General features: G+C 40.8%; 1 protein-coding gene across 2 annotated transcripts; it reads right to left on the minus strand.

Moving 5' to 3' along the window:
- Positions 1-369: 369 nt before the first annotated feature.
- Positions 370-25,690, minus strand: tesmin (testis expressed metallothionein like protein). 2 transcript variants are annotated; one of them, XM_006782228.3, is made up of 12 exons: positions 25,395-25,688; positions 20,827-21,165; positions 20,560-20,650; positions 19,526-19,609; positions 14,495-14,624; positions 13,267-13,295; positions 13,090-13,148; positions 8,348-8,419; positions 7,263-7,365; positions 5,928-6,065; positions 2,266-2,369; positions 370-907 (listed from the first exon to the last, which is right to left on the minus strand). In XM_006782228.3, exons 2-12 carry the CDS (start codon positions 21,162-21,164, stop codon positions 724-726), a joined length of 1,332 nt encoding a protein of 443 aa, XP_006782291.2. In that variant the 5' UTR covers position 21,165; positions 25,395-25,688; the 3' UTR covers positions 370-723. The 2 variants fall into 2 exon arrangements, with proteins under 2 accessions (XP_006782291.2, XP_006782293.2); XM_006782230.2 differs by lacking the exon at positions 5,928-6,065 and having other exon boundaries at positions 25,395-25,690.
- Between the last annotated feature and the right edge of the window lie 30 nt (positions 25,691-25,720).

Consider the following 25,720-nt stretch of genomic DNA (forward strand, 5'->3'; position numbering starts at 1 on the left):
TTTGTGTTTTAGCTTAGGTTGACTGTCTCTCACACAAAATCACCATGAAAATGCAGCACACATCCCGCCAATGACTCAATTCCTCATAAACCACTGAATCAGGAAGTTTTGGACATCACTGATCACTTGACTGTTCAGACGAACCAACCCTCGGCACAGTGTTTTTGAAGCAGTGTGTTGATTTTTTTTGACACATGCACCTGAGCTTCAAATGGGCCATCACTAATTTAAATTGTCTTTTTAAAGAGTTCCTGAATTATTTATAGTTAAAAATGTAGAACAAAAATATTGTTAAAGCAAAAATAGGCTTTGATTTCATCACCATTATCCACACAGGATTATTCAGACTGATAAGAAAATAACACTATGTACCAGATATCAAAGAATATCTTTATTATCTCAAGGCTAATTTATAAATAGAAACATTGACCTATATTAACAACAACAAAAATAACACAAGAATACACAAATTAAAAAAGATAAACACGTCTCTTATGTAACAACTCTGAAAGCTAAATCTGAAGCTTAAAATAAGAAAAGGAAATAGTGACATGAATTTACATTAACAAACATTTCAAAAAGTTACTCAAATTTCACTTTGACCAGTAAAAGCTTCCAGAAACCAGAGATTAAAACTTGTAAATATACAGATAAAGATCATCCAAGTCTACTTTTCTGAAGTTGCAAGCAATCGTTTTTTCCTATCTCTACAGTGTAGAAGTGTTAGTTTGTCTTTTTCTCAAACATGGCTTTAGCAATCTGAGAAAGACAGTGTCCAAACTCACACAGGACCATGTGCTCAGCCTGGGCAGGGCTCTGAGTGTCTCTCTCAGCCATCTCAGCCTGAGCAAAAAGACAGTCACCTACAGCCTCCACTACAGCTGGGGTTATCACCGATACAGGCCACCTGAGCACACAAACAAACATTCACAGACATGAGTACTCTGGTATTTTTTTTTTAATAAAATAAATAAATAAATGGGCTTGTTAATTCAAGCCATGTTAAAAAGAAAATCCATAAATACCTCTAATTTTAAGTAGATGAGTACCACTTTCATAGAATTAGTGAGATCAACAACTTAGAGTAGTTTAGGTTGTTGATCTGTTTGTTAACATAAAATTTTCTGCTCCAGCAGTAGTGTGAGAGAACATATTTAAGTGCTTGATATCTAACATTCACACTCAAATGGATAATGAGTACCTTGTGGTTAGTATCTTGCCTAAGCTTATTTGGCATGTAGTCTGGAGCAGGCGGGGATCGAACACCAACCTTCTGATTATTAGATGGGAGGGCAGAAGGAGATAGATCAAAAGCTCCACTATTGAAAAGAGCCAGAGTTTAACCCTAATTAGTAATGATTAAATGCACAAATGATATATATACACATAGAGAAAAGAGGTGAAAAGAGGTGAGTGGAGAAAAAACAGTGCATCATAGGAATCCCTCAGCAGCCTACACCTATTGGAGCATAACAAAGGGAGGATTCAGGGTCACCTGATCCAGTCACAACTATATAAGCAAAAAGCAAAGTTTTAAGCCTAAATTAAGCAGGACCAGGCTGAGCGGCAGACCAAAGTGCTGGAAAATCTGGTTGCTCTGCCGCTACTCCCCCTTGGCACCAGTGATGATGCTCTGCAGGATGTGGGTACTCATATACCGCTTTGTATTAGTTCTGGTGAATATGCAACACGATATCCCGAAGCAGTGCTGAACCTAAGAGCAAAGCTACACATGTTGGGGAGGTTATCACATGAGAATTTGCTCCAGGTTCAGGAACGTCACCAACACTAAGCCCAAATGTAGCAACTTATTAGCATGAAACAATATTCAAAATACGTTATTCCCCCATATAAAATTACAATTTTACTTTACCTCTTTAGTGAACATCCTTGGTTCTCATGTGGCTAAGCGTCCTGTGTTATTGATTACTAGACTAATTGCTAAACTCTGATGAAAAGGCATGGTGATGCAGCATGGTACAACACTTGTGTTTGCAACAACTGACACCAACTTCTGTCTGGTCTCTGAGAAATGCATAAGGTGTCTCTGGTGTTGATGCTTTGATACACTGATACTGGCCATAGTGAAAAGAGTGTTACTTCCAATTTGTTCACACACTAACCGTAAAAGACACCTATGTATCTCTGTGTTGACACAATGACACTATTTCACACCCTGGTTTGAGATTACGTTTGCCTAATCATACCAATTCTCTATGATTTTCTTGTGTGGGCTTATCGAAAAGAAATACTTTCATGACTCACTTGTCCTTCACATTGACATTCTCGTCTTTGGAGCCAGTTTGTGGGCCTGCGTCATAGTTCCTACAGCCAACACACTTACAGCCGGAAGTACACATGATGTTTGCCTAAACACAAATCAAACAAATATAGGTGAATTTTTTAACAGCTGATTCATGATCACTGGTATTCTTACTTATGCTTTAAAGGTAATGTAATTTTTAGTCAGATATCTGCAAAGACCCAAACTGACATTAGTACAAACAGCATGATATCATTAAAATAATATGGTCAGTTGTGGAGGCTGCCAAAACAGGTACATGGAATGTCAATGGTGGGGAAGAAGTCTGATAGCGGTAGTGCGAGGTTCAGAGGTAGTGGCTGGATCAAGCTCACCTCAGCACAGCTTAGGTCAGGGGTCACACCAACCTTTTTGAAAGTGAGAGCTACTTCTTGGGTACTGATTAATGTGAAGGGCTACCAGTTTGACACACACTTCTCAAATAACAAATTTCCTCAATTTAACTTAATTATGTGTTATCATTAATAATTAATGATATTCATGTATGTAAAGACACTAATTATGTTAATTATTTTTCACCATAATTATAAAGAATGCAAGTAGGAAACCAGGTAGGAAACAGATAAATATCAATATGCAATGTTTATTTCTATAAATCTCTGCAAGTATTTACATTTTGAAGTGATCACTTCTACAACATTTTCACTTACCACTAACAAATTTTAACAAATCATGCACTGTTACATACATTATTTTTGTATATATGTAACATACAAAAATCAACTTTCAAGTTTTACAGAACTTTTCACCAAATTGGCAGCATTTTAAAGAAAATTGTCACATGTTACACTTAACAAACACATTTGTTTTTCAATAATTAAATTCAACTTTGACACGACACTGGCTCATTCACAAAGATAGGTTGAAGATAGGTTCGAGACTGTGATTATCGATCTGAATATGAATGGTGTTTTGTTATTGGACTTCTGTAGTAATCACAGCTTTTTCCATAACCTACACAACATTCAGGCATATGCGTATTCATGAGTGCACTTGGCACCAGGACACCCTAGGTCACAGGCCAACAACTGATTTTGTAATTATATCATCACATGTAGATATATCTTAGATTGTAGGGTGAAGAAGTACTTAGGCGGCAGCGTCGAGTAGCGATTAGCGATGTTATCTCACGGAAAGAAGGGTGCTCAAACCGTACCTGGTCTTGTGTGTGGAATTCACATGTTCTTCCTGTGACTGTGTGGTACTGCAACTTCCTCCCACAGACCAAAGAAATGCATGTTGTGTAAAATACTTATTCTAAAGTGGCTGTGTATGTGAGCTAGATAAAGTGTACGGAATAAAGTACTGTAGGAATATATGGTTAAATGTGGCCTCTAATGCCACTAAGAAAAACAATATTGTTAGGGTGCCTGGGTCGTCGACCCAGTGTTTTGTGTTTTTGGTTCTTTGATTTTGTTTATTTCATTATATTCTAGCTTTGCCTTATGGGTTATAGGATTATTCTTAGTCTAGGTTCTCTGTGTGGGTTTTGTTAGAGTTGTAGTGTTCTGGTTTTCTGTCTGTGATCCATAGTTGCTGTCTCCCCTGTCTGCTTTATCCCTGTGTCAAGTCTGCGTCTCTGTGTTACGTTTCCTGTTTTACTTTGAAAGTCCGTGCCTCATGTTAATGCGTCTGATTTTGCTTCCTTTGTGTCGTTAGGCCTGATTTGCCCCAGCTGTGTTTCCCTCCTGTCTCTCATTCCCTGATTGCTCCCTCTGTGTTTTCATCTGTTTGTGTCGTGATCTACCCTCATCTTGGGCTACGTCCACACGTACCCGGGTATTTTTGAAAACGCAGATTTTTCTATGTGTTTGCAACTTTCGTCCACACGTAAACTGCGTTATTGGTCACTGAAAACGGAGATTTTTAAAAACTCCGACCAGGGTGGATATTTTCTAAAACTCCGTTTTTGCATTTACGTGTGGACGAGAAAAACGGAGAAAACGCAGAAAACGCAGCGTCAAAGGTGTGCACATTTTTTGACGTCACACTGTGCGCCACGTTATTGTTTCGGTGAAATAAATTTCTACAATACTGTTATTGTTAATTGTACTCTCTGCAGTGTTTAAATGCTTACATATACACACACAGTTACTGTCCCTCCACATATACGACTCGGTTCTGCTTCTATGCCCCAGCTTTGTTTACTATTTCCCACCGAGGCTTCTAGACTTCTGATTGGCGAACATTTCTACACGGTTAGGAATATATCGCCGCCTGTTGCTTTGGCATGTTCCTAGCAGCGTTTTCCTTCATTTCTGCCTTCACGTGTGGACGGGATTATTTTTTAAAACGAAAACGGAGAATCTCTGTTTTCAAAAATACCCGTGTACGTGTGGACATAGCCTTGCTGTGTGTTCTGTCTGTCTGCCAGTTCAGGTTATTGTTATTTTCAGTTTAGTATTTGTATTCTCAGTTTTGCTAGTTCTGTGTTTGCCATCTAGCAATAAATCTGAGTTTGAGTTTACTTTCTGCCTCTGAGTGTCTGCGCATTGGGTCCTCCTTACCACCACTCCTGCCTGCACACAGCCTTCATATGACAAATATACACTGTGAGGTCCTTAAGTTTTTGGATAATTACTTATTTTTTGTAATTTTGGCTCTTTACACTATCGCAGTGAGTTTTAAATCACATCAAGATTTTAATTCAAATAGTTTCACAAAAGTACTGTGTGAATTGCTTAATAATTAGAGCCATGTTTTTACATAGTCTCCGTTTTCAGGCACTAAAAAGTAATTGGATAATTGCCTGACAGGCAATTTCAAGGCCAGGTGAGGCTCTGTTTCCTTCTCATTTCCAGGTTAGGCAGATAAACGATCTGCAGTTGGTTCCAAGAGATAAGCTAGCTTTTTATTGGAATATAAGGAAGTGTCTGAAATTGAGAGAAAAAACTTTAGGAGGCCAATGTGGTATATTCTAAGACTGAATGCTGAAGCATATCACATCATTTGTCAAACATGGCGGAGGTGATGTCATGGTATGTCCACATGTGGCTGCAAGTGGAACTGGGTCATTAGTGTTTATTGACTGAATTGTTAAAGCCCTTAAGTTAAAGACTAATGCAATAGATTAAATACGCCTGCAATACAATCACGTTGAGATTGTTTGATTCAAAATCCACTGTGTTGGTGGGGCAAAATGACCACAAAAAAAGTCCAGTAATTTCTCCTGTGCCCACATTGAGGCGATATGGAAACCGGAGACCACAGAAAATGAATGACATTTCATGACTTCTGGTAAGAATGATCAAAACAACTGAAGGCGAGGAGATGGTGGGCAGGACCTGAGAGAGATTTTTCTCTATTTCCAGGCAAGTTAGTGAAGGGACTACCAGTGAGAGTGAAAAATACCACTGACTGACATGACACATGATGTGGTAGTAAGTACAGTGCACATGCAGATTTATGGATAACTGTGATGGTAGGTATGTCAAACTAACCCATCCACTAGAAGAATGATGTGCCTTGTGTATGTGACTCTGACTCAAGCAGATATGCCCTCTCACCAACATGAAAGATTGAAAAAGGTACCTCCACATTTAAACACGCAACTTGTTTTATGATTAGGGACCATTACAATAGTACACTTTATGTATGTGTGTACCTCATAGCATTCACAGTAGCGCTTAAGGCAGCCAGAGCGTTTACAGTTGCAGCCTTTGTTGTGCCAACCTCTGACCGCTCCTGACTTCACACCAGCAATTTTAGGCCTGAAGGCATCTGGGTTGTGACCTAAACACCACTACATAATGACAATATGGGTATCTTATGGTTAGAATAAGAAAGAAGCACAAGCTAAGCAAAATATATATATATATATATATATATATACACACACATATATACACACACACATATATATATATATATATATTGTCTGCTTTCACTTGTCTTTGCATTAGGATGATGTCGGAGTATATGTGCAGTCATATTCGTTGTGTTCCCACTAGTGCTGTCAGCGTAAATCTCGTTGAAATGACGTTAACGCCACAACACGGCAAATCTCCGTTAACGAGCTACCGCGGATCGCCCCGTGCGTGGGGCTGGACGGCCAACACGCTAACGAGCTAACTGCGCTAACACACTAGTTCCCACCAATGTAATTGAGCATTGCTGGCACATCCAACATACTGTTTTACTTTAGTCCATGACGCGCTTACGTTCAGGGTCATACGTCACATGAAAACCAAAATAGTTCCAAACGCCAGATCTGAATGAGGGTAGGGGAGGTTCAATTTACCATGTTGCAAGGAGAGCTTAACTTCTGTCTCGCTAGCTTGCCCTGCGCTCAGTGAATCTGCGTTCGACTACTCTACCTAGGCTGCACTGTCGAGCGCAGATCCACTGAGCGCTCAACACAGACAGCGCCGTCAGAAGGAAAGTTGATAAAATAAATTTAAAATTTTGTATTGTTCGATACATATGCGTACCGAACCGAAAGCACTGTATCGAACGGTTCAATATCGATACGAGTATCGTTGCACCCCTAATATATATATATATATATATATACATACACACACACACACACACACACACACACACATACATATATATATACACACATATATATATATATATATATATATATATATATATATATGTATGTGTGTGTGTATATACATATATATATATATATATATATATATATATATATATATATATATATATATATATATATATATATATATATATATATATATATACACACACACACATATATACACACACACATACACACACAAGAAAGTGTTAAACTAAGTCTCAACTTGGGTTCAAATCTACATACTGCCAATTTTGAATACCAGTCAATCCATCTGGCATCTCATTGACATATATACGTACAGATTTTTCATTGTTTTCTTAGATGTTAAAACTAACTCACACAAACATTAATGGGGTTTTTGACTTGAGCATGTTTTCAAAAAGCACTGCCAACCTTAATTGCCTTGAGACGCTTCATTTCATGCTCTGCATTGTTGTGGCAGTTAGAACAGTCACAGTTGCTGCACATCACTCCATTGGAAAAACACTCACAGTAGCTTAAAGAGAAACACAGAAATACACATCAAACAAGAATTACCTTTAAAATGTAATTTGTAAGTGTCTGTTAGTAACACTACACAGTCAACTGAAGGGAAAACTTCATCATGCAAATCCAAACATTTTAAGGTGAAGACTTGGTTTAAGGTTAGGAGAGAATGCTCAGTTATGATGTAATGACACAAATTTCAAAGCATAGTTTCACCTTAAGTTACAGTCATGTTGGAGACCCACAATTATACATCAAACATGCCCCTAATCTGTGTGGCCATGTCCAGGCGTTTTACATGTGGTGCCAGCCAAAAGAAAGAATTTAAATTCTGGGTTTTCCCTCCTGTGTCCCTGCTCTTTGTTCTAGTCATTTTTTTCAGGAGCAAACATATTTTATCCTCAGGTTTTTCCACTTCTTTGTACGTTCCCTCACATCTATCCCGATAGAAATTTGCCAGTTTTTATATTGTATAATGTGCAGGTAAAAATACCTGTGCCGGCCCACAGAGAGTAGATGTGGGTGAACTACTCCCGTGTGTGTACAGTTTCACCAAAGGTGATCAATTTCAGTGAATGCTGATTAGGCTTTATTTGCATTGCCCCATGTGAATTAGCGTCAGTTCGCCTCACTGCATAGACTTTGTATGTAATCACATGATGCAAATGTCCTTTACATTTGTTGTGAAAGCACAATGAGCCTGTAATAAATTACCATCAAGGACATCTTATCGGTGACTCCCACCCAACCCCCTGAGAGTGACTTGATTTATTTTTCATATCTTTGGCAGGCCATATTTAATGAATCCATGCATAATACTTAATATTACAAATTCAATACTTAAAATAATCTCATACTAAATTATCATCAGCCCTCTTAACTCTTAAAGCCACATGAACAACATTTTAGTGTTAAATTTTAGTTATTGGTTTCTTCTAGTGTTTAGTGACATTGTTGTGAAGTAGAAAAGCAATAGTATGATGTCTACTCACAGTTTGAGGCATTGTGATCTGGTACAATGGCAGGGCTTCCTGGACTTTGATTCACAATACATGCCGACATTTCTATAAAGGGTAAAAATTAAGAATTTATTCCCATTAAATAATATACATATACTATTGGTAAAAATAAAAAAAACAACAAAAAACAAAACATAACAAGGAATTCAAGGATTTTTTTTTAATGTAGGACAGTGTGCACACACACATAGATGCATACACAAGCTTTATGTAAATGAAGCACAGACAAATCTAAGCTGAAGCCAGGGAGGCATATATAATTCTAGTGTGTTATTAGTCTGCTATCCATCCATCCATCCATCCATCCATCTTCATCCGCTTTATCTGAGGCCGGGTCGCGGGGGCAGCAGCCTAAGCAAAGAGGCCCAGACCTCCCTTTCCCCAGCCACCTCCTCCAGCTTATCCGGGGGAACACCAAGGCATTCCCAGGCCAGCCGAGAGATATAATCTCTCCAGCGTGTCCTGGGTCTGCCCCGGGGCCTCCTCCCGGTGGGACATGCCTGGAACACCTCACCCAGGAGGCGCCCAGGGGGCATCCTTGTCAGATGCCCGAACCACCTCAGCTGGCTCCTTTCGATGTGGAGCAGCAGCGGCTCTACTCTGAGCCCCTCCCGGATGGCCAAACTTCTCACCCTATCTCTAAGGGAGAGGCCAGCCACCCTTCGGAGGAAGCTCATTTCTGCCGCTTGTATCCGCGATCTCGTTCTTTCGGTCACTACCCACAGCTCGTGGCCATAGGTGAGGGTAGGGACGTAGATCGACCGGTAAATTGAGAGCTTCGCTTTTACACTCAGCTCCCTCTTTACCACGACGGACCGGTGCAGCGTCTGCATTACTGCAGCTGTAGCCCCAATCCGTCTGTCGATCTCTGGCTCCCTTCTCCCATCACTCGCGAACAAGACCCCGAGATACTTGAACTCGTCCACTTGGGGTAGGAACTCATCCCCGACCTGGAGTGGGCACTCCACCCTTTTCCGGCTGAGAACCATGGCCTCAGATTTGGAGGTGCTGATCCTCATTCCCGCTGCTTCACACTCGGCTGTGAACCGCTCCAGTGCGAGCTGGAGGCCCTCACCCGATGAAGCCAACAAAACCACATCATCCGCAAAAATCAGAGATGAGATTCTGAGGCCACCAAAGCGAAAGCCCTCCGCCACTTGGCTGCGCCTAGAAATCCTGTCCATAAAAATTATGACAGAACCGGTGACAAAGGGCAGCCCTGGCGGAGCCCATCACCCACCGGGAACGAGTCCGACTTATTGCCGGCAATGCGAACCAAGCTCCTGCAACGGTTGTATAGGGATCGAATGGCCCGTAGCAATGGGCCAGACACCCCATACTCCCGCAACACCTCCCACAGGACACCCCGAGGAACACGGTCGAATGCCTTCTCCAAGTCCACAAAACACATGTAGACTGGTTGGGCAAACTCCCATGCACCTTCAAGTATCCTCGAGAGGATAAAGAGCTGGTCCAGTGTTCCGCGACGAGGACGAATACCGCATTGTTCCTCCTGTATCCGAGGTTCGACTAGCGGACGAACTCTCCTTTCCAGCACCCTGGCATAGACTTTCCCAGGGAGGCTGAGGAGTGTGATCCCCCTGTAGTTGGAACACACCCTCCGGTCCCCCTTCTTAAAGATGGGAACCACCACCTCGGTCTGCCAGTCCACAGGTACTGCCCCTGATCTCCACGCAACACTGCAGAGGCGTGTCAACCAGGACAGCCCTACAACGTCCAGAGCCTTCAGGAACTCGGGGCGGACCTCATCAACACCAAGGGCTCTGCCACCAAGGAGTTGTTTAACTGCCTCAGTGACCTCGTCCCCGGAAATTGGCGGGTCATTCCCCTCATCCCCAGACTCTGCTTCCTCCTCGGAAGACGTGTCAGTGGGATTAAGGAGGTCCTCGAAGTATTCCTTCCACTGCCTGATAATTTTCTCAGTCGACGTCAGCAGCGCTCTGCCAGCACTATACACAGTGCAGGTAGAGCACCGCTTTCCCCTCCTGAGACGCCTGACGGTTTGCCAGAATCTCTTCGAGGCAGTCCGAAAGTCTTTTTCCATGGCCTCTCCGAACTCCTCCCACACCCGAGTTTTTGCTTCAGCCACTGCCCGAGCCGCATTCTGCTTGGCCTGTCGATACCTGTCAGCTGCCTCCGGAGTCCCACAGGCTAACCAAGCCCGATAGGACTCCTTCTTCAGCCTGGTGGCTCCCTTTACCTCTGGTGTCCACCATTTGGTTCGGGGATTACCACCACGGCAGGCACCAACCACCTTGTGGCCGCAGCTCAATGCAGCAGCTTCGGCAATGGAGGCGCTGAACATGGTCCATTCGGACTCAATGTCCCCCGCCTCCCTCGGAATGCTGTTGAAGCTCTGCCGGAGGTGTGCGTTGAAGATCTCGCGGACTGGGGCCTCTGCTAGTCGTTCCCAGCACACCCTCACTACGCGTTTAGGTGCACCAGGTCTGTCCAGCGTCCTGTGGAGGCCAGGCCATCTGTCGCAGCACTCCATCACTCTCCTTCTTGGTCAAATAGCCCTTACTCAGCCTGGAGGTGTGTTTGGGGTCACTGTCCTGTTCAAAAATAAATGATGCAGGATGGTGTGCTGGCCACGTTGGTTCAGTGTGCCTTCAATTTTGAAGAAATCCCCAACAGTGTCACCAAAGCACCCCCACACCATCACACCTCTTCCTCCATGCTTCACAGTGGGAACCATGCATGTAGAGACCTTTTCTGCATCGCACTGTGAGATTATTATTCTAAACGTATGGTATCTTATACCTAGAGTCAAGGTAGTTGAATTATGTTAACAGCTGTAGAACATAAATATATCCCTTAGTCTAGATTGTGTGCAAAGTATGTAGCTTAGTTTCCCTTATATTTTTAGGTTAAAAGAACATGACCATTTTGTAGTTTGTTAGACAGGTGTTCCATTATATTTGTGGGGTTGAAAGAATGTGACCATCTTTGGATTCTGTTAGACATGCCATTGATCTGCTGTGAATGTATTACACTGTTTTCTTGACATGTCAGACTGCTAAATCATGAAGAGAATGTTGTGTGCAAAGGACCTTGTGCCGATAATAGAAGAAACAGACCACATTCCATGCCCCCACCTTTATAGAGGGCAGAAAGACAGGGAGCCGAGGTCATAACTTAGGCGCCGTGACAGAGAAAGAATGTGAATGTTTAGGCTTTTACGACTAGGTGGGGGGCCAGTAGAGGTTATAAGAAGCTGTGTAACCCATCACCATTTTGAGATTTGCTGTGACCCTCTTCATGCATGTCTCCCCATCCGGATGGCTTATGCTCATTGTATGGAAATAAATGATTGTTGATTGAGCATTTATACACCGAGTATTGTCCTTCCTTCAGCCCAATGATTCAAAGAATTGGGAAATTTTAACAGCACAAAGACACGGCAGGTGGAACCAAAGATCTCAAATTTGGACTCATCAGACCAAAGCGCAGATTTCCACTGGTCTAATGTCCATTCCTTGTGTTTCTGGGCCCAAACAAATCTCTTCTGCTTGTTGCTTTTCCTTAGTAGTGGTTTCTTAGCAGCTATTTGACCATAAAGGGCTGATTCATGCAGTCTCCTCTGAAGAGTGGATGTAGAGATGAGTCTGCTCCTGGAACTCTGTGTGGCATTTATCTGGGCTCTAATCTGAGATGCTGTTAACTTGCGATTTCTGAGGTTGGTAACAGATGAATTTATCCTCAGCAGCACAGGTGACTCTTGGCCTTGTGAGTCATGTGAGCCAGTTTCGTGTACAGTTTGATGGTTTTTGTGACTGCAATTGGGGACACACAGTTTGCATAATTTTCTGGAATGACAGACCTTCAGTTCTTAAAGTAATGATGGACTGTCGTTTCTCTTTACTTTGCAGATAGTTCCATGCCATAATATGAATTCAGCTGACAGTTAGGGCTGTCAGCTGTGTACCAATCTGACTTCTGCACAACACAAATGATAGTCCCAACCCCATTAAGAAGGCAAGACATTCCACAAATGAACGCTGACAAGCACACCTGTGTCGTGAAAACCATTTCAGGTGACTACATCATGAAGCTCATTGGGAGAAGGCCAAAGGTTTGCAGTGCTCTCGACTAAGCAAAGGGTGGCTACTTTCAGGAATCTAACATATAAAACATATTTAGAGTTATTCATCAATGTTTTCTTCGCTGCATAATTCCATAAGGCATGTTGTATAAATGCTGTCTGTTAGATTTTTCCTCTCTCCTAGTCTTCACACTCACTTACACAGTATTTTAATATAGCAAATTTACACTAAATTTGCTCTGCTGTTTTTCTTTTCCAGTTGTAAAAAAACAGAATGACAATGAAATGTGAACCTGGCCTATTAACTAAAGGGTAAACTGCTAATATGCTCAAGCCATTAACCCGAGTGCTCAATGAGAAAGGTAGAAGCCACAGTGTCTCATTCAGGTCTGTGCTGTTGTGTATTCTAGGGAATGAGCCTCACGGCTTCCTCTTGGCTAATTATCAGACATTCAAATCCTTTCTCTGAAATGGGTGGTACTAGCAGCCTTTCAAGTTAGATTTACAGTTTATAGATTCTACAACATATGTGCATTATTGGACCTTTAAGACAACAGCAGTTACTGTTGATTTTTGATTTTTTTCCCCCTACTTGGTCAGTATAGCAAGCACAATGGTCACACTTTGGTTTCAGTTTCACAGTCCTAACCTTGTGGGAAGCTGCTTTTTGAATGTCTGATCTTGAGCCTCGTATAGTGGACCAGCTGGCTGGTGGTACGGGGGAAACAAAAAAAAAAAAGACTTTTAATACATGACTGATGAAATATTAGCAATTCAGTTAATCAACTGATCATTCAAAATGGTAATCGTAATTCATAATTCCTACCTGACTGGAAGTCCCCAGTACAGTCACTTCTGATAAACACAAAAGGAAAATCACCATCTACAGAAATCCCAATTTAATCAACAACTGTAAAGTGCCATAGCTGATTTTTAAAAATTAAAATCAGCTATGGCACTTATCGGTTACAACTGTGTTGCAAGAGACTATAGGAACATAAACTGAGCTTGCAACATCTGTAATAACTATTATGACATCTTCTTTATGTTTAAAAATCAAAATTTTCTACTTTTTTTTCCATGTCCAGGAAAATGACTTAGTCAAATCTTCTTGCTGCAAGGAAAGGAAATTCAGCAAAAAAAACATAAAAATCCTGGTTTAAACTCTGTGAGGAGCTTGCATATTTTCCCTGTAAATATGTGGGTTTCCTGTGGGTACTGATGATTATAAATTGAGAAAAATTGTTTAAAGCATATAGAATGAAGCTATAATCTAAAGTGCTTTTAGTGGCCAGTAAGACCCTGAATGAGATCAGCACTTAAGAAAATGAATGGATGAATTGTTGAAAATGATAATTTTTCTCGTGGCAGTGTACAGGTGTATCGTCAAATATACTATAAAAGTGATTATTCTTCCACAGAACAGACCAGAGGTCATGGAAAAATACAGCCATGGAATGAAAAAAAAAAAGTGATATACATACAAAGACAATTGCCAGACATAATAAAATACTTTAAACATCCACGTATCTAGTCTTGTCTTTGGCTGCTCAATCTGAACACAAGTGGTGCTCTGTTATTGGACTTCTGTGCAGACCATCAAAAAGGATGGAGTGCCCACTCTGGGTCAGATATGAGTTGGCAACCCAAATGGAGGAGTTTAAGCATCTCAGGGTCGTGTTCATGAAGGAACCCCAAAGGCTTTTTGATTAAATTTCTGGAGATGCATTAGTAGATGAAGACTAGTAAATTATTAAAAATAAAATACAATAAAAATAAAATTGTGAGATGAGGAAGCAATCTCAAAATACCAGCTAGGCTGGAAGCTATCTAGGCTGGAACTTGTTTGAGAGCCAATATAAGATTAACATTAAAAATGCTAATAGCAGGTCACTATTTTCAGGAGGAGGTTAAAAAAGAAGTCCTGTTAAAATGAGTCAGATAAAACCATAAATCAAGGTTTATGACTTGCTCTTTTATGTGTCAGACTTTATCTTATGGCTGGCACAAACTAAATTTGAAGCAATATCATAACCTCTAGTACGTAAATTTACCATAACCTTTCCCTTGAGTTAGTGTGTCGTTTCTTTGAGCTGATGCAGATTCCATGGTAAGAAACACAGGTCCTAGCTGGTGTGGACTAACTAGCGCCAAGTGCTCACCTCCGCTGACCTTACACACCATCTATAGGGCGATAAAGTAATAAGAGCAAACAAAATTTCTTATTACTTCTATTTTAATTTAAAACTTCAGTTTACCATTATACATTAGACAAAACTTCAGAATGAATTCAGGCACAAAAGATTATTAGAAGCAACATGGCCAGAGAAAGCCATTGATATTGAGCTACTCCAAGTGACACAAAGTAGTCGAAGTTGAATTTTTCTCAGCAGTAAGAGTGACTCCACACAGTATCCTCAGAGGGAAAGATACTGTTGTTTTACATGAAAGTGTAGAAAATGTAGTAAATGTAATTACAGGGCTACCTAGACATCAACCACTCCTCAGCAAAAAGTGAAATGTGGGACAATGTGATGTACAACAGCGAAATTGTTTCTTGTGTGGACATCCTTTAACAATGGTGCTCGAGTAAATATAGTTTGCACAGGTGGTTGTCACAGAGGTAACCAAAAGGTTTGTTTTTCTTCTGATTTCCTGAGACAAATACATTTGATATAAATGCAATTAAGCCTGGCGGGGACATCTCTCCTCGCCAGTCTGTCAGCTACCTATGGTGGTAACCATAACCCTCATGCGCCTTGTGATTCAATTGTATACTTACCTCATTTCCTTGTGTCAATAACTCTCACCAGTTCATCTTTAGCCAGCCTCAGTCTCACCCTGGATTCTCCACCACCATTCCCTCGCTTTGCTGTCACACCAATTAAATATTCATTGCTTAACCTACCTGTCCTCCTACCGCCTGTCTCGAAGCTTCCTCAACCTCAGGTTGGAGAAACAAACTATAATAATTCACCAGTCTGCCGCTCACTTGGCCTGCTCCCCCCCAAACCTGAAACTACCCCACCTGCAAGTAAGCTATCACTTCAAGTCTTTCTCCAGCCTTCTGATGCTCAGTTCACTTTTCTGATCACTAATCTCTCTCCTCCTGTGTTACAGAACCACTCGCCCCCGTGAATGCCTGTTCCGAGCCTTAGTGTTGTTTCACGTAGTTCTCACCAGTAAACTGTCTCCTGCGTCTCCCAAGTCCCTGTGTCTTTTCAGGCGATTGTCACTAGTTAACTGTCACCTACCTCTGTGCAAATAAAATCTATGAAATTGTTCACTGTCTCCGTGTGGTACCTGCACTTGGGTCCATATCTCGTACCAGCCTCTGGGCCTTGTGGCACAGCTAAATCAAGTAAATATTATTCTGATGTTTTTCAGTGCCTCGCATCACAATAAGATTATTTATGAAATCATAACTTTAGTCTATATATCTTTAACTAAGCGATGCAAAATATTAATTTCATAATATGAGAAGTTTCCAAGTTAAAGGCCGTCAAATACATGGGAAATGGGTCATAATTATTTTTCTATCTATGCATCTTCTGCTTATCCGAGGCAGGGTCGCGGGGGCAGCAGCCTAAGCAGAGAAGCCCAGATCACTCTCTCCCCAGCCACCTTCTCCAGCTTGTCCGGGACAACACCAAAGTGTTCCCAGGCCAGCCAAGAAGTATAGTCTTTCCAGCGTGTCCTGGGTCTGCTCTAGGACAACCTCCCGGTGGGACATGCCCAGAACACCTCACCCTGGAGGCATCCAAGAGGTGCAGAGGAGATGTCCTTGTCAGATGCCCGAACCACATCATCTGGCTCCATTCGATGTGGAGGAGCAGCGGCTCTACTCTAAGCCCCTCCCAGATCGCCGAACTTCTTAACCTATCTCTAAGGGAGAGGCGAGCTACCCTTTGGAGGAAGTTCATTTCTGCTGCTTGTATCCTGTCTTGTTCTTTTGGTCACTACCCACAGCTCGTGACCATAGGTGAGGGTGGGGATGTAGATTGACAGATAAATTGAGAGCTTTGCTTTTATACTTAGCTCTCTCTTCTCCATGACAGACCAGTACAGCGTCCGCATCAATGCAGCCGCAACACCAATCCATCTGTAGAGCTCCCGCTCCTTTCTCCCGTCACTTATGAACAAGACCCCAAAACTCCTCCAACTGGGGAAGGAACTTGTCCCTGACCCGGAGTGGACACTCCACCCTTTTTCCAGCTGAGGACCATGGCCTCAGATTTGGAGGTGCTGTTTTCATTCCCTCTACTTCACACTCGGCTGTGAAGCATTCCAGTGTGGGCTGGAGGCAATCACACAATGAAGCCAAAAGAACCACATCATCTGCAAAAAGCAAAGATGAGATTCTGAGACCACCCAAGTGAAAGCCTTCTGCAACTTGGCTAAGCCTAGAAATTCTGTCCATAAAAATTACAAACAGAACTGTGACAAAGGGCAGCACTGGCAGGGTCCATCACCCACCAGAAATGAGTCCAACATATTGCCGACTATGCGGACCAAGCTCTTGCACTGGTTTTATAAAGACTGAATGACTCGTAGACACCTCATACTCCTGAAGCACCTCCCACAGGACACTCCGAGGGACACAGTTGAATGCCTTTTCCAAGTCCACAACACACATGTAGATTGGTTGGGCAAACTCTCATGCACCCTCAACTAGCCTCAAGAGGGTAAAGAACTGGTCCAGTGTTCCATGACCAGGCATTGTTTCTCCTGCATTGTTTCTCAACTAACAGATGGACTCTCCTTTCCGACACCCTCACATAGATTTTCCCAGGGGGGCTGAGGAGTGTGATCCCCCTATAGTTGGAACACACCCTCAGGTTCCCCTTTTTAAAGATGGGAACCACCATCCCGGTCTGCCAATCCAGAGGTACCACCCCTGATCTCCATGCAATATTGTAGAAGCATATCAACCAAGACAATCTTACAACATCCAGAGCCATCAGGAACAGAGGGCAAACCTCATCCACCTCTAGGGGCCCTGCCACCAAGGAGTTGTTTAACCCAAAACACCACTTGGGTTCAGATCTGGGAGGCTGTTCCTCCCAATCACGCTCCTCCAGATCTCACTGTTGTTGCCCACATGACCGTTGAAGTCTCCCAGTGGGACAACTAAGTCCCCAGGTGGAGCACCCTCAAGCACACTGCTCAGGGACTCCAAGAAGGCTGGGTACTCTGAACCGTCATTTGGTGCATAAGCGCAGACGACAGTCAGGACCCATTCCTTGAACTGAAGGCGCAGGGAACGAATCTTCAAGCCGAGGGAATACTAGGCTACCCACTCCAGCCCGCCGCCTCTCACTAAGGGCAACTTAGAACTGGGACAGAGTCTAGCCCCTCTCCAGGAGACTGTTTCCAGAGCCCAAGCCCTGAGTGGGCTCCATGGACTAAGGCTTAGCCACCAAACTGGTTCCAGGGCAGGGCACTAGTAACCCTATCCCAGACAGGGTGAACTGTTCCTTGATCATATACTAGGGGTCTTTTGAATCGCTCTTTGCCTGGTCCCTCATCCTGGACCAATTTGCCTCCTACCAGGGGGACAACATAGCTCCTGGGAAACCTGGGACACACAAACCTCTCCACCACGATATGGTGGCAATTCACAGAGGGCCTAATTATTATTTTTCAACATTTCTCAGAATAGAGGTAAACAAATTCATTATTTTCAGGTCAGAGATAGATATTTAAGCTTTGTTAAAAACTGCTATCAGAACAATTTTACTGGATATCATAATCTAAATTTCTTTTCTTTTTTTGTTGAGCATGATCTGTTTTTGTCACGGTTCGTGAGGCGAGCTGTATGGAATTATTAAAGGACCCAAGATGCGGCACAACTGAGGTGAGGAAGCTTTATTGAAGGAACGTGCTCAAACAACATAGGCGAGGGTGGCGAAAAACAGAACTGAGTAAAACCTAAACTGGGAAAACTAAGCATAGAAAACAAACCAGAAACAGAGATGCAGCTAGAGACAACCAGAGACGATGGAGGGAGATAAGCAGGCGAACCAGCCATGCACACGAGAAAACACAGGGCTTAAATACACACAGGGCAATCGGGGAATGGGAAACAGGAGGGAGACACGGCTGCGAGTGATTGGACATAATGAGACAAGGGGGAGCAAAACTAGAACACTGACGGGAGATGCAGACCTACAAAATAAAACAGGAACTCACACATGCAAAGACACAGACTAAGAAACACGGACTTTACCCGGAGGAAAACACAGACAGAAATGACTAAACATTAACTGAGGAAGAACAGAACCAAAAAACAAAATATATCACAATAGAAAACACAAAATGCTGGGTCAAAGACCCAGGATCATGACAGTTTTTCAAGTGAAAATGAGCCACATACATCTATGCATTCATATTCTTTACACTTTAAACAGTTTATCTACCATGTCTATGGACTGTGAGAGGAAGCTCGAGTGCTCAGAGGAAGCACCCACATGACATGGACAACATGCAAACTTCAAACAGAAAGAGATGTAAAGCCTGTTTGAAACAAGAGCCTTCTTACTGTGAGGTGAGGCTCCACCTAGCACTACTGTGCACACTGTTTTACTATTAAAACTATGATACATTATGTGATACTGATGCTTAAAACTGGGTATAGAGGGGGGAAAAATCATGCCCAGTATATTTGTTGCAGTTTTAACAGCGCTTACATGTGTTTCTGAGTCCTGAAAATTACATGAGGCAAATTCCTGTATTCAAAAACATTGTGCCTTAAAGTCTGCACTGTTTTTTTATTATTATATTTAATACAGGCCTTGCGGTCTACTAGAAGTTCCACAGATAATTCAACAATACAAAGACATAATTATCAGTGCGTTAATTACATGCAAATTGCTTGAATATTGTTTACAAAATTATCCTATTGGCATAATAAATTCTGTGTGGCTATAGAGAGCTGACATCTGGTGACGTTCTTTTAGTTTACATACAAGAAGGCAGGGATAAAGTGTATTCCCTGTAGGAACACTGTACAGGGATGCAAAATTAAACTTGACCTGCTGAAATCTAGTCTTTCTTAGTGAATAAGAGAAATTTGCTAAACTTACAGGCTGTGTGATGTGAGACATGGCTTCAGTCAATCCCTCCTGAAACTGTTGATGATCCATGGGAACAGGCTTGTGTAACTCACCCTGAAAATACACAAATATACACGACTATGCAAACATCTTGCATTGTTTATAATTTGCTTTCAAGGAGCCAGAGTTTATTTTTTTAAATGCACAACAGAACACTGTCAGTCAAAACTGGAATCCCCAGAGCCTGGGCCTCAAAAAAACATTGAAGCAGAATGGGATCATCTTGACAGAGAATTGAACAAAAGACAGCCAACATCCAAAGAAGAATGCCCTTCAAGAAGGCTGGAGGAGAAAGCTTTCCTAACAGAGCTCAGGTTACATTATAGAAAAAAGATTCTCATACCAAATATTAAATTTCAAGCTCATTAAAGCTCAAAAACTCTTGGTTGAAATGTTGAATGCGCTGAAATACATCGAATTATTTACCTGAAAGCCAAAGTGAAGAACTGTTGAAAGCTGAACTTCACACAGAAGAAGTTTCAAAGTTGAAAAGTAGCTGAACATCTTTAAAATGTACATTAGAAAAAGCTGACTACTGACAAATGAAAATTGAAAAAAATTTAAAATACAAATCTGATTAAAGCTCATCTTTAAATAACTTGAAGAGTTAAATTATGTATTTTACATTTCTAAACTCAAGAATCTCCAATGAAGAAGCGGAATATTTGCAGAAAATCTGCTCTGTGTGTGTGTGTGTGTGTGTGTGTGTGTGTGTGTGTGTGTGTGTTTGTGCACGTGTGTACCTGTGTGTGTTTGTGATTTGGATCTCAGTACTGTGAATGCTTAATCAGTATTTACACTAATTATTACTGGTGATTTTAACTTTGTCTCAGTGGACAGAACTTTGAAATGTCACCTTTGTGGTGGAGAAGAACCCTGAGCTAGTGCAACTTAAGAGGTATAGGCTACATACAGTGGAATATATACCCAAATATTGGTTAATAAAGTACTTCATATATTTCTTAACTCACAGTAAATCCTAGAAAATGGTTAATTGAACTAACCGGCATCATGCTGCAGAGACTGGGTTCACTGGTACACCAAGAAGCAGAAGCTGAGTTGTGATGGCTGCCATCTGGTGGAGCAGGCACAGGGCTGAGGAAACAAGACACATTACTTTCCTTTCACAAAGGTCCAGACATAAAAGGCAAGGTTTAAAGGCCATATCTTCATACTTATCAGAGTCATTTTGAATAACACACCAGCAAAAAAATCGATTGTAGTTCAAAAGTAGTTAGTTACTTAATGTGTTTATAATGTGTAAAGCTTACCCACTGACAAGGTGGTACTGGCTCAACTGTGGCTCCAGGAAGCAGTCTGAATAAGTCAGCTGACACTGAGTCGACTGATATGGATCAATGAAAGAATCAATATGATACCTTAAGTTGAGAGGGTCCAACATTTCTGATTGGACAGTATGATGATGAGAATTGGGAACTATCCCTGGCAAACTGATGTTTGAAGTAGGCCCAGACCAAATGGGGATCTCTATTGAGATTGGACAGACATTATTGAGTCTCTCAGAGCAGCAACCTTTTGAAGAAGAATCAGCAGTATCATCATGTTCCTCGTTGTACTGTGGCTGTAGCTCTGTCGCAGGGCTATTCATCCTGGCAGAATAGAAAGACCTGCTTTAATAAAACATGCATCAAATACATCAATAGTGAATTTTGGATTTTTAAAGCTGAAGATTCAGTTCAACTGCCAAGTTGGCTTTAATAATATATCTGAAGACAGTTAAACACTACATGTATATAGGCTAATTTACACCTTGAAGCCTTGCTTTTCAAAGACCGACATACAAGTCACTGTCTGTGAAGCTGGATTTAAGAAATAAGCGCTTAAAGTTTTTAGAATATTTTAGTGCCATCTTATGTCAGTGCAGAAGAACACCAGGTTGGGTGGTTAATTGGGGTTAAAAGACTTACATTAGTTTATGTTAGCTAACTAAGAACCAACTACAGGATGCATTTCCTGAAGAAAATGCAGTGTGAATGCTGATAGCAGAATGGTTTGAGCTGAATTTTTAATCATTGTTGAATGTTTGGTGAAATAACTTTCAAATGAGCTGAAATACACTGAATCGTTCACCTAAAAGTCAAAGTGCAGAACTGTTGAAAGCTGAAGTTTACACAGAAGAAGCTCATATTCCTTAAATCACTTGAAGAGTGACAATATGTATTTTAAAATGTCTAAACAAAAGAATCTTAAAAGAAAAAACAGAATATCTGCTATGTGTGTAGATCAGTGACTTCTTGTCAAACAAGAAGTCAATAAAATAAGGGTTAAGTGATGGACAGCAGCCTCTTGCCAGAGGACTATGTGACAAACTGTTTATGTGAGGGGTCGTCAGCATATTCTTAGCAGAGATGATGACGTGCTGAATTTGGCATTCTGCTTTTGTTGCTTCCTCAAGCTTGACTCAAGCTTGTCAGTTTGGTGAACCACCGGTCACCTGACTCAAACAGATTCTCCTCACACAGTCCTTATTTATAAAGTGCTTTAGAAACCTGAACATTATAGCTAACAGGTTTGTGCTATATAAATAAATAAATAAATAAGTAAACTATAACTATAACTAACAGGTGGATTTTCCCATGTCAGTGGAGCTAACAAGACAATAAAGAGCCACACAGAGAAGGTGTCTTTAATAATATATCTTCCAAATGGTTGCAGCATGGCTGCAACCATTTGTCGACACTACAGGAAGCTATGGGGGCAATATTGCCTATATCATCTGCCAACACTGCACTCAATAGTAACGAAGAACATAGCGCGAACAGCAAAACAGCAAGAAAGAAGAAAACAAAAGTGAAGATTTTATAAAAATGTGAAAGCCTTTCACAAAAAACATTAAATATAAACTTTGAAAGCTTGTTGTTTTGGACTGGAAAATAAAATCCTTTTTGCCAGAAGCCATTTTTAGTTTCATATTTGCACATTATTTTTTGTTTAAATACTACTAGAACTTTAATTTGTATTACCTATTTTTTTTTTTAAACTTTTATTCTAATGGACCTATTGAGACATGCTAAAAATACATTTATTGTCAAATTCATGTGTTTCCTGGGTCATTATTTTAAGGTTTTGTGAGACAGGACAACAGGGTGAGATTCACAGGTGGGCAGACTTGAACAGGTGAGGTATTGGTGCCTAAAAGAGGAGGCTGCCCACAGGAAGTAGGGATAAAATGTATTGACATAAGATGACTAATCAAAGAAAAATTGGCAGGTAATAATAATAATAATAATAATAATAATAATAATAATAATAATAATAATACCTTTATTTATATAGCACTTTTCACAGAATAAGAAACACAGCGTGCCTCACAATAATGTAAAACAGATGTACATAAAACAGCACAATCGATCATACAGCACAACTCTAGTTAAAAGCCAGTCTAAATAAATTTGTCTTTAGCTGCTGTTTAAAAGAATAAACACAATCAAGGCAACGTAAACATGGAGACAAAGCATTCCACAACCTGGGGGCCACTGCTCTAAAAGATTTATCTCCTCTGGTCTCAAAACGGGTTTGTGGGACTACCAACCAGTGTTGGTCAAGTTACTTGAAAAAAGTAATCAGTAACTAATTACTGATTACCTCCCCAAAAAAGTAATCCCGTTACTTTACTGATTACTTATTTTCAAAAGTAATTAATTACTTAGTTACTTTTTAAAAACACGATTTACAACCTGAATAGGTGATAAAGCGATAGATCTTTCAGCCCAATTCTACTTTTTCTGCATAATCCATCATACAAAATGTAATCAAATGGAAAGGTCTCTTTTTAAAACTTGTTTTGTTAGTTTTAGTCTTTTAACGTTATGCATCAAGCAAAAATTTAATTATATGCAACATTCACAGATTGGAAGAAATTTGTTTAACATTTAAACCTATTTTCTGCACATTCCAGCACATAAAATATATTTTTTTGTCTTTACACTCACTCTTTCAAATAGATGCAAGTAAAACACAGCACAAAATAAATAAAATTAAAGACTAGCGGTCCTGTTGCTCTATTTTCACCTGTAAAGCCGGAGTAGGGTAGGCGGAGGTTTACCCTGGTGCAGGTGTGCCGCAGCGGTCAGTTGAAGAATCCGCGAGTTTCTCTGTGAATTTCACATTACCTCGTAGCGCACTCGGCGCTTGCTTGGAAGTTTAGGGGTTTTTTCGCTGTAAAAAGAAGTTTTCTTCCCACACACAACGGACGCTAATGTTTTTGTCACTTTTTATGGAATCAAACTTAAAATAAGGTCAGTACTTCCACGCTTTAAACGCTGCACGCTCATACTCTCTCCTGCACTCGATATATTATCCATTGTTGATCTGCACACAGCTGTTGTCACGAACGTCGCACTCGCTTACGTCACTGTCATGAGACATTCTCGCAAAAAAAAATCACGGTTTTAGTAACGCAGTAACGCAGCGTTCCTACGGGAAAGTAACGGTAATCTAATTACCGTTTTTGCAATAGTAATCCCTTACTTTACTCGTTACTTGAAAAAAGTAATCGGATTACAGTAACGCGTTACTGACCATCTCTGCTACCAACAGCCTTTGATTAGATGATCTCAGGTTGCGAGAGGGAGCATGGGGTTCTAAAAGATCAGAAATGTAAGCAGGAGCATCATGATTCAGAGCTTTAAAACTCAGTACTAAGATTTTCAAATTGTAAAATGCACTGGAAGCCAGTGAAATGAGAATAAAACTGGTGTAATGTGCTCTCTTTTTTGTGTCTTTGTTAAGAGCCTTGCAGCAGCATTCTGGACTGACTGGAGACGGTCAAGATTCTTTTTGCTCAAACAAAGAAATAAAATAAAACCGGCTCTTTTTTGCTTTTCATCCGTAAATACTCTGCATACTCTTTCATGTGATTCAGTTTATTTTGAAAAGACTCAACAGAATCTTGAGCTTTATTGTGAAAGGTTTATATGGAAAATAAACAAGCAGACAGGGGATGGTTTTACTGTCTACAACGCATAAAAACAGGTGCTTGTTCATCTGTAGTGTGGTTATATTAAATATAAGAGAAAGAGAGAACTTTAAGAAATTAACCACTTAATTAACCAATGAATCAGAAATTAGCCACTAAAGTGACTATCAAAACGATGAAAAAAATATTGCTGTAAACAGTTTATTTTGCAACACCACGAAACAAACGATAGCATAAAAATGAAACGATAGACGTTTTTATAAACAGAACAACATTTAACTTTGTTCACCATTCTCCAGCAACAGCATTTCAGGATGACTGAAATAATTGTTCATTTTTACTGTACAACATTCATTATACAGTCACATATGATAATATATTGTCAAATTCAGCACAGGCAGGCTGATCAAATATTGTCATATTTGGGATTTCTGCCTGTTCCTGTGTTTGTCTCGCTGCATTTGCTACATTTATCAAGACAGTCAAATTCTGTTTACTCAGCACGTAGAGTAACCACCTGTTTACTGTCACACCCCAACTCCGATGAGAGCTTCCACTATTTTGTAGCCTACTTTTTAAATTTATAATGTGTTCTGCGGTAAAATATCTGCGGTGTAAAGAGAATCAGTTTTATACGTGAGAGGCCGTTGAGCTCATTCTACTTCAGCTGGTATCTCGAAATGTTAACTGCTGGTTCATTAAAAGTCAGAAGTTACGTTATTCCGATTAGCCTAGGTTAATGTATCCGTTAACCTAACGGTACTTATAATTAATCATTTTGTGATCTTTACCGGAATATAAATCAGTTACACAATGCTAATTTTTAAGTTTTAACCACACAATGTAGCTTATTGGTGACTTACACAAATAATTGTGAAGTAAAGCAATATGAATACTTACCTTACTACAGCGGTTTCTTTGGTCTCCTAACCTAGCCTTTCAAGACAGCCAGAACACCGGACGTTACTACGGTTACAAACGCGGTTCTACATGTATACATTACGATCAGTTACACGTGTGTTCACCGTTTGGATTCAAGTGTGAAAAAGATTATGTGGCCGTTACTGACAGACTGCTGCGCTCATAACCTACTTCAAGGAGAAGAACTGCGGGCTTTATGAGCGATGCGGGTGTGCAACACATCTATTTACTGCCTCTTTTCTTTTATCACTCACAATTTTATTTTGCCCTCAAAGTGAATTCCGAAATTTATTCCAGTAACCGTT

This window comes from Neolamprologus brichardi, chromosome 7, assembly GCF_056152115.1.
Source record: "Neolamprologus brichardi isolate AB-2024 chromosome 7, ASM5615211v1, whole genome shotgun sequence".
Lineage (NCBI taxonomy): Eukaryota > Metazoa > Chordata > Actinopteri > Cichliformes > Cichlidae > Neolamprologus > Neolamprologus brichardi.

Coding starts and splice junctions, on each gene's coding strand:
- tesmin (XM_006782228.3), bottom strand. CDS start 21,164: ATGAATAGCCCTGCGACAGAGCTACAGCCACAGTACAACGAGGAACAT. Junction 20,651..20,826: donor CAGTACCACCTTGTCAGTGG/GTAAGCTTTACA, acceptor TTGTTTCCTCAG/CCCTGTGCCTGCTCCACCAG. Junction 19,610..20,559: donor GTCTCTGCAGCATGATGCCG/GTTAGTTCAATT, acceptor GTGTATTTTCAG/GGTGAGTTACACAAGCCTGT.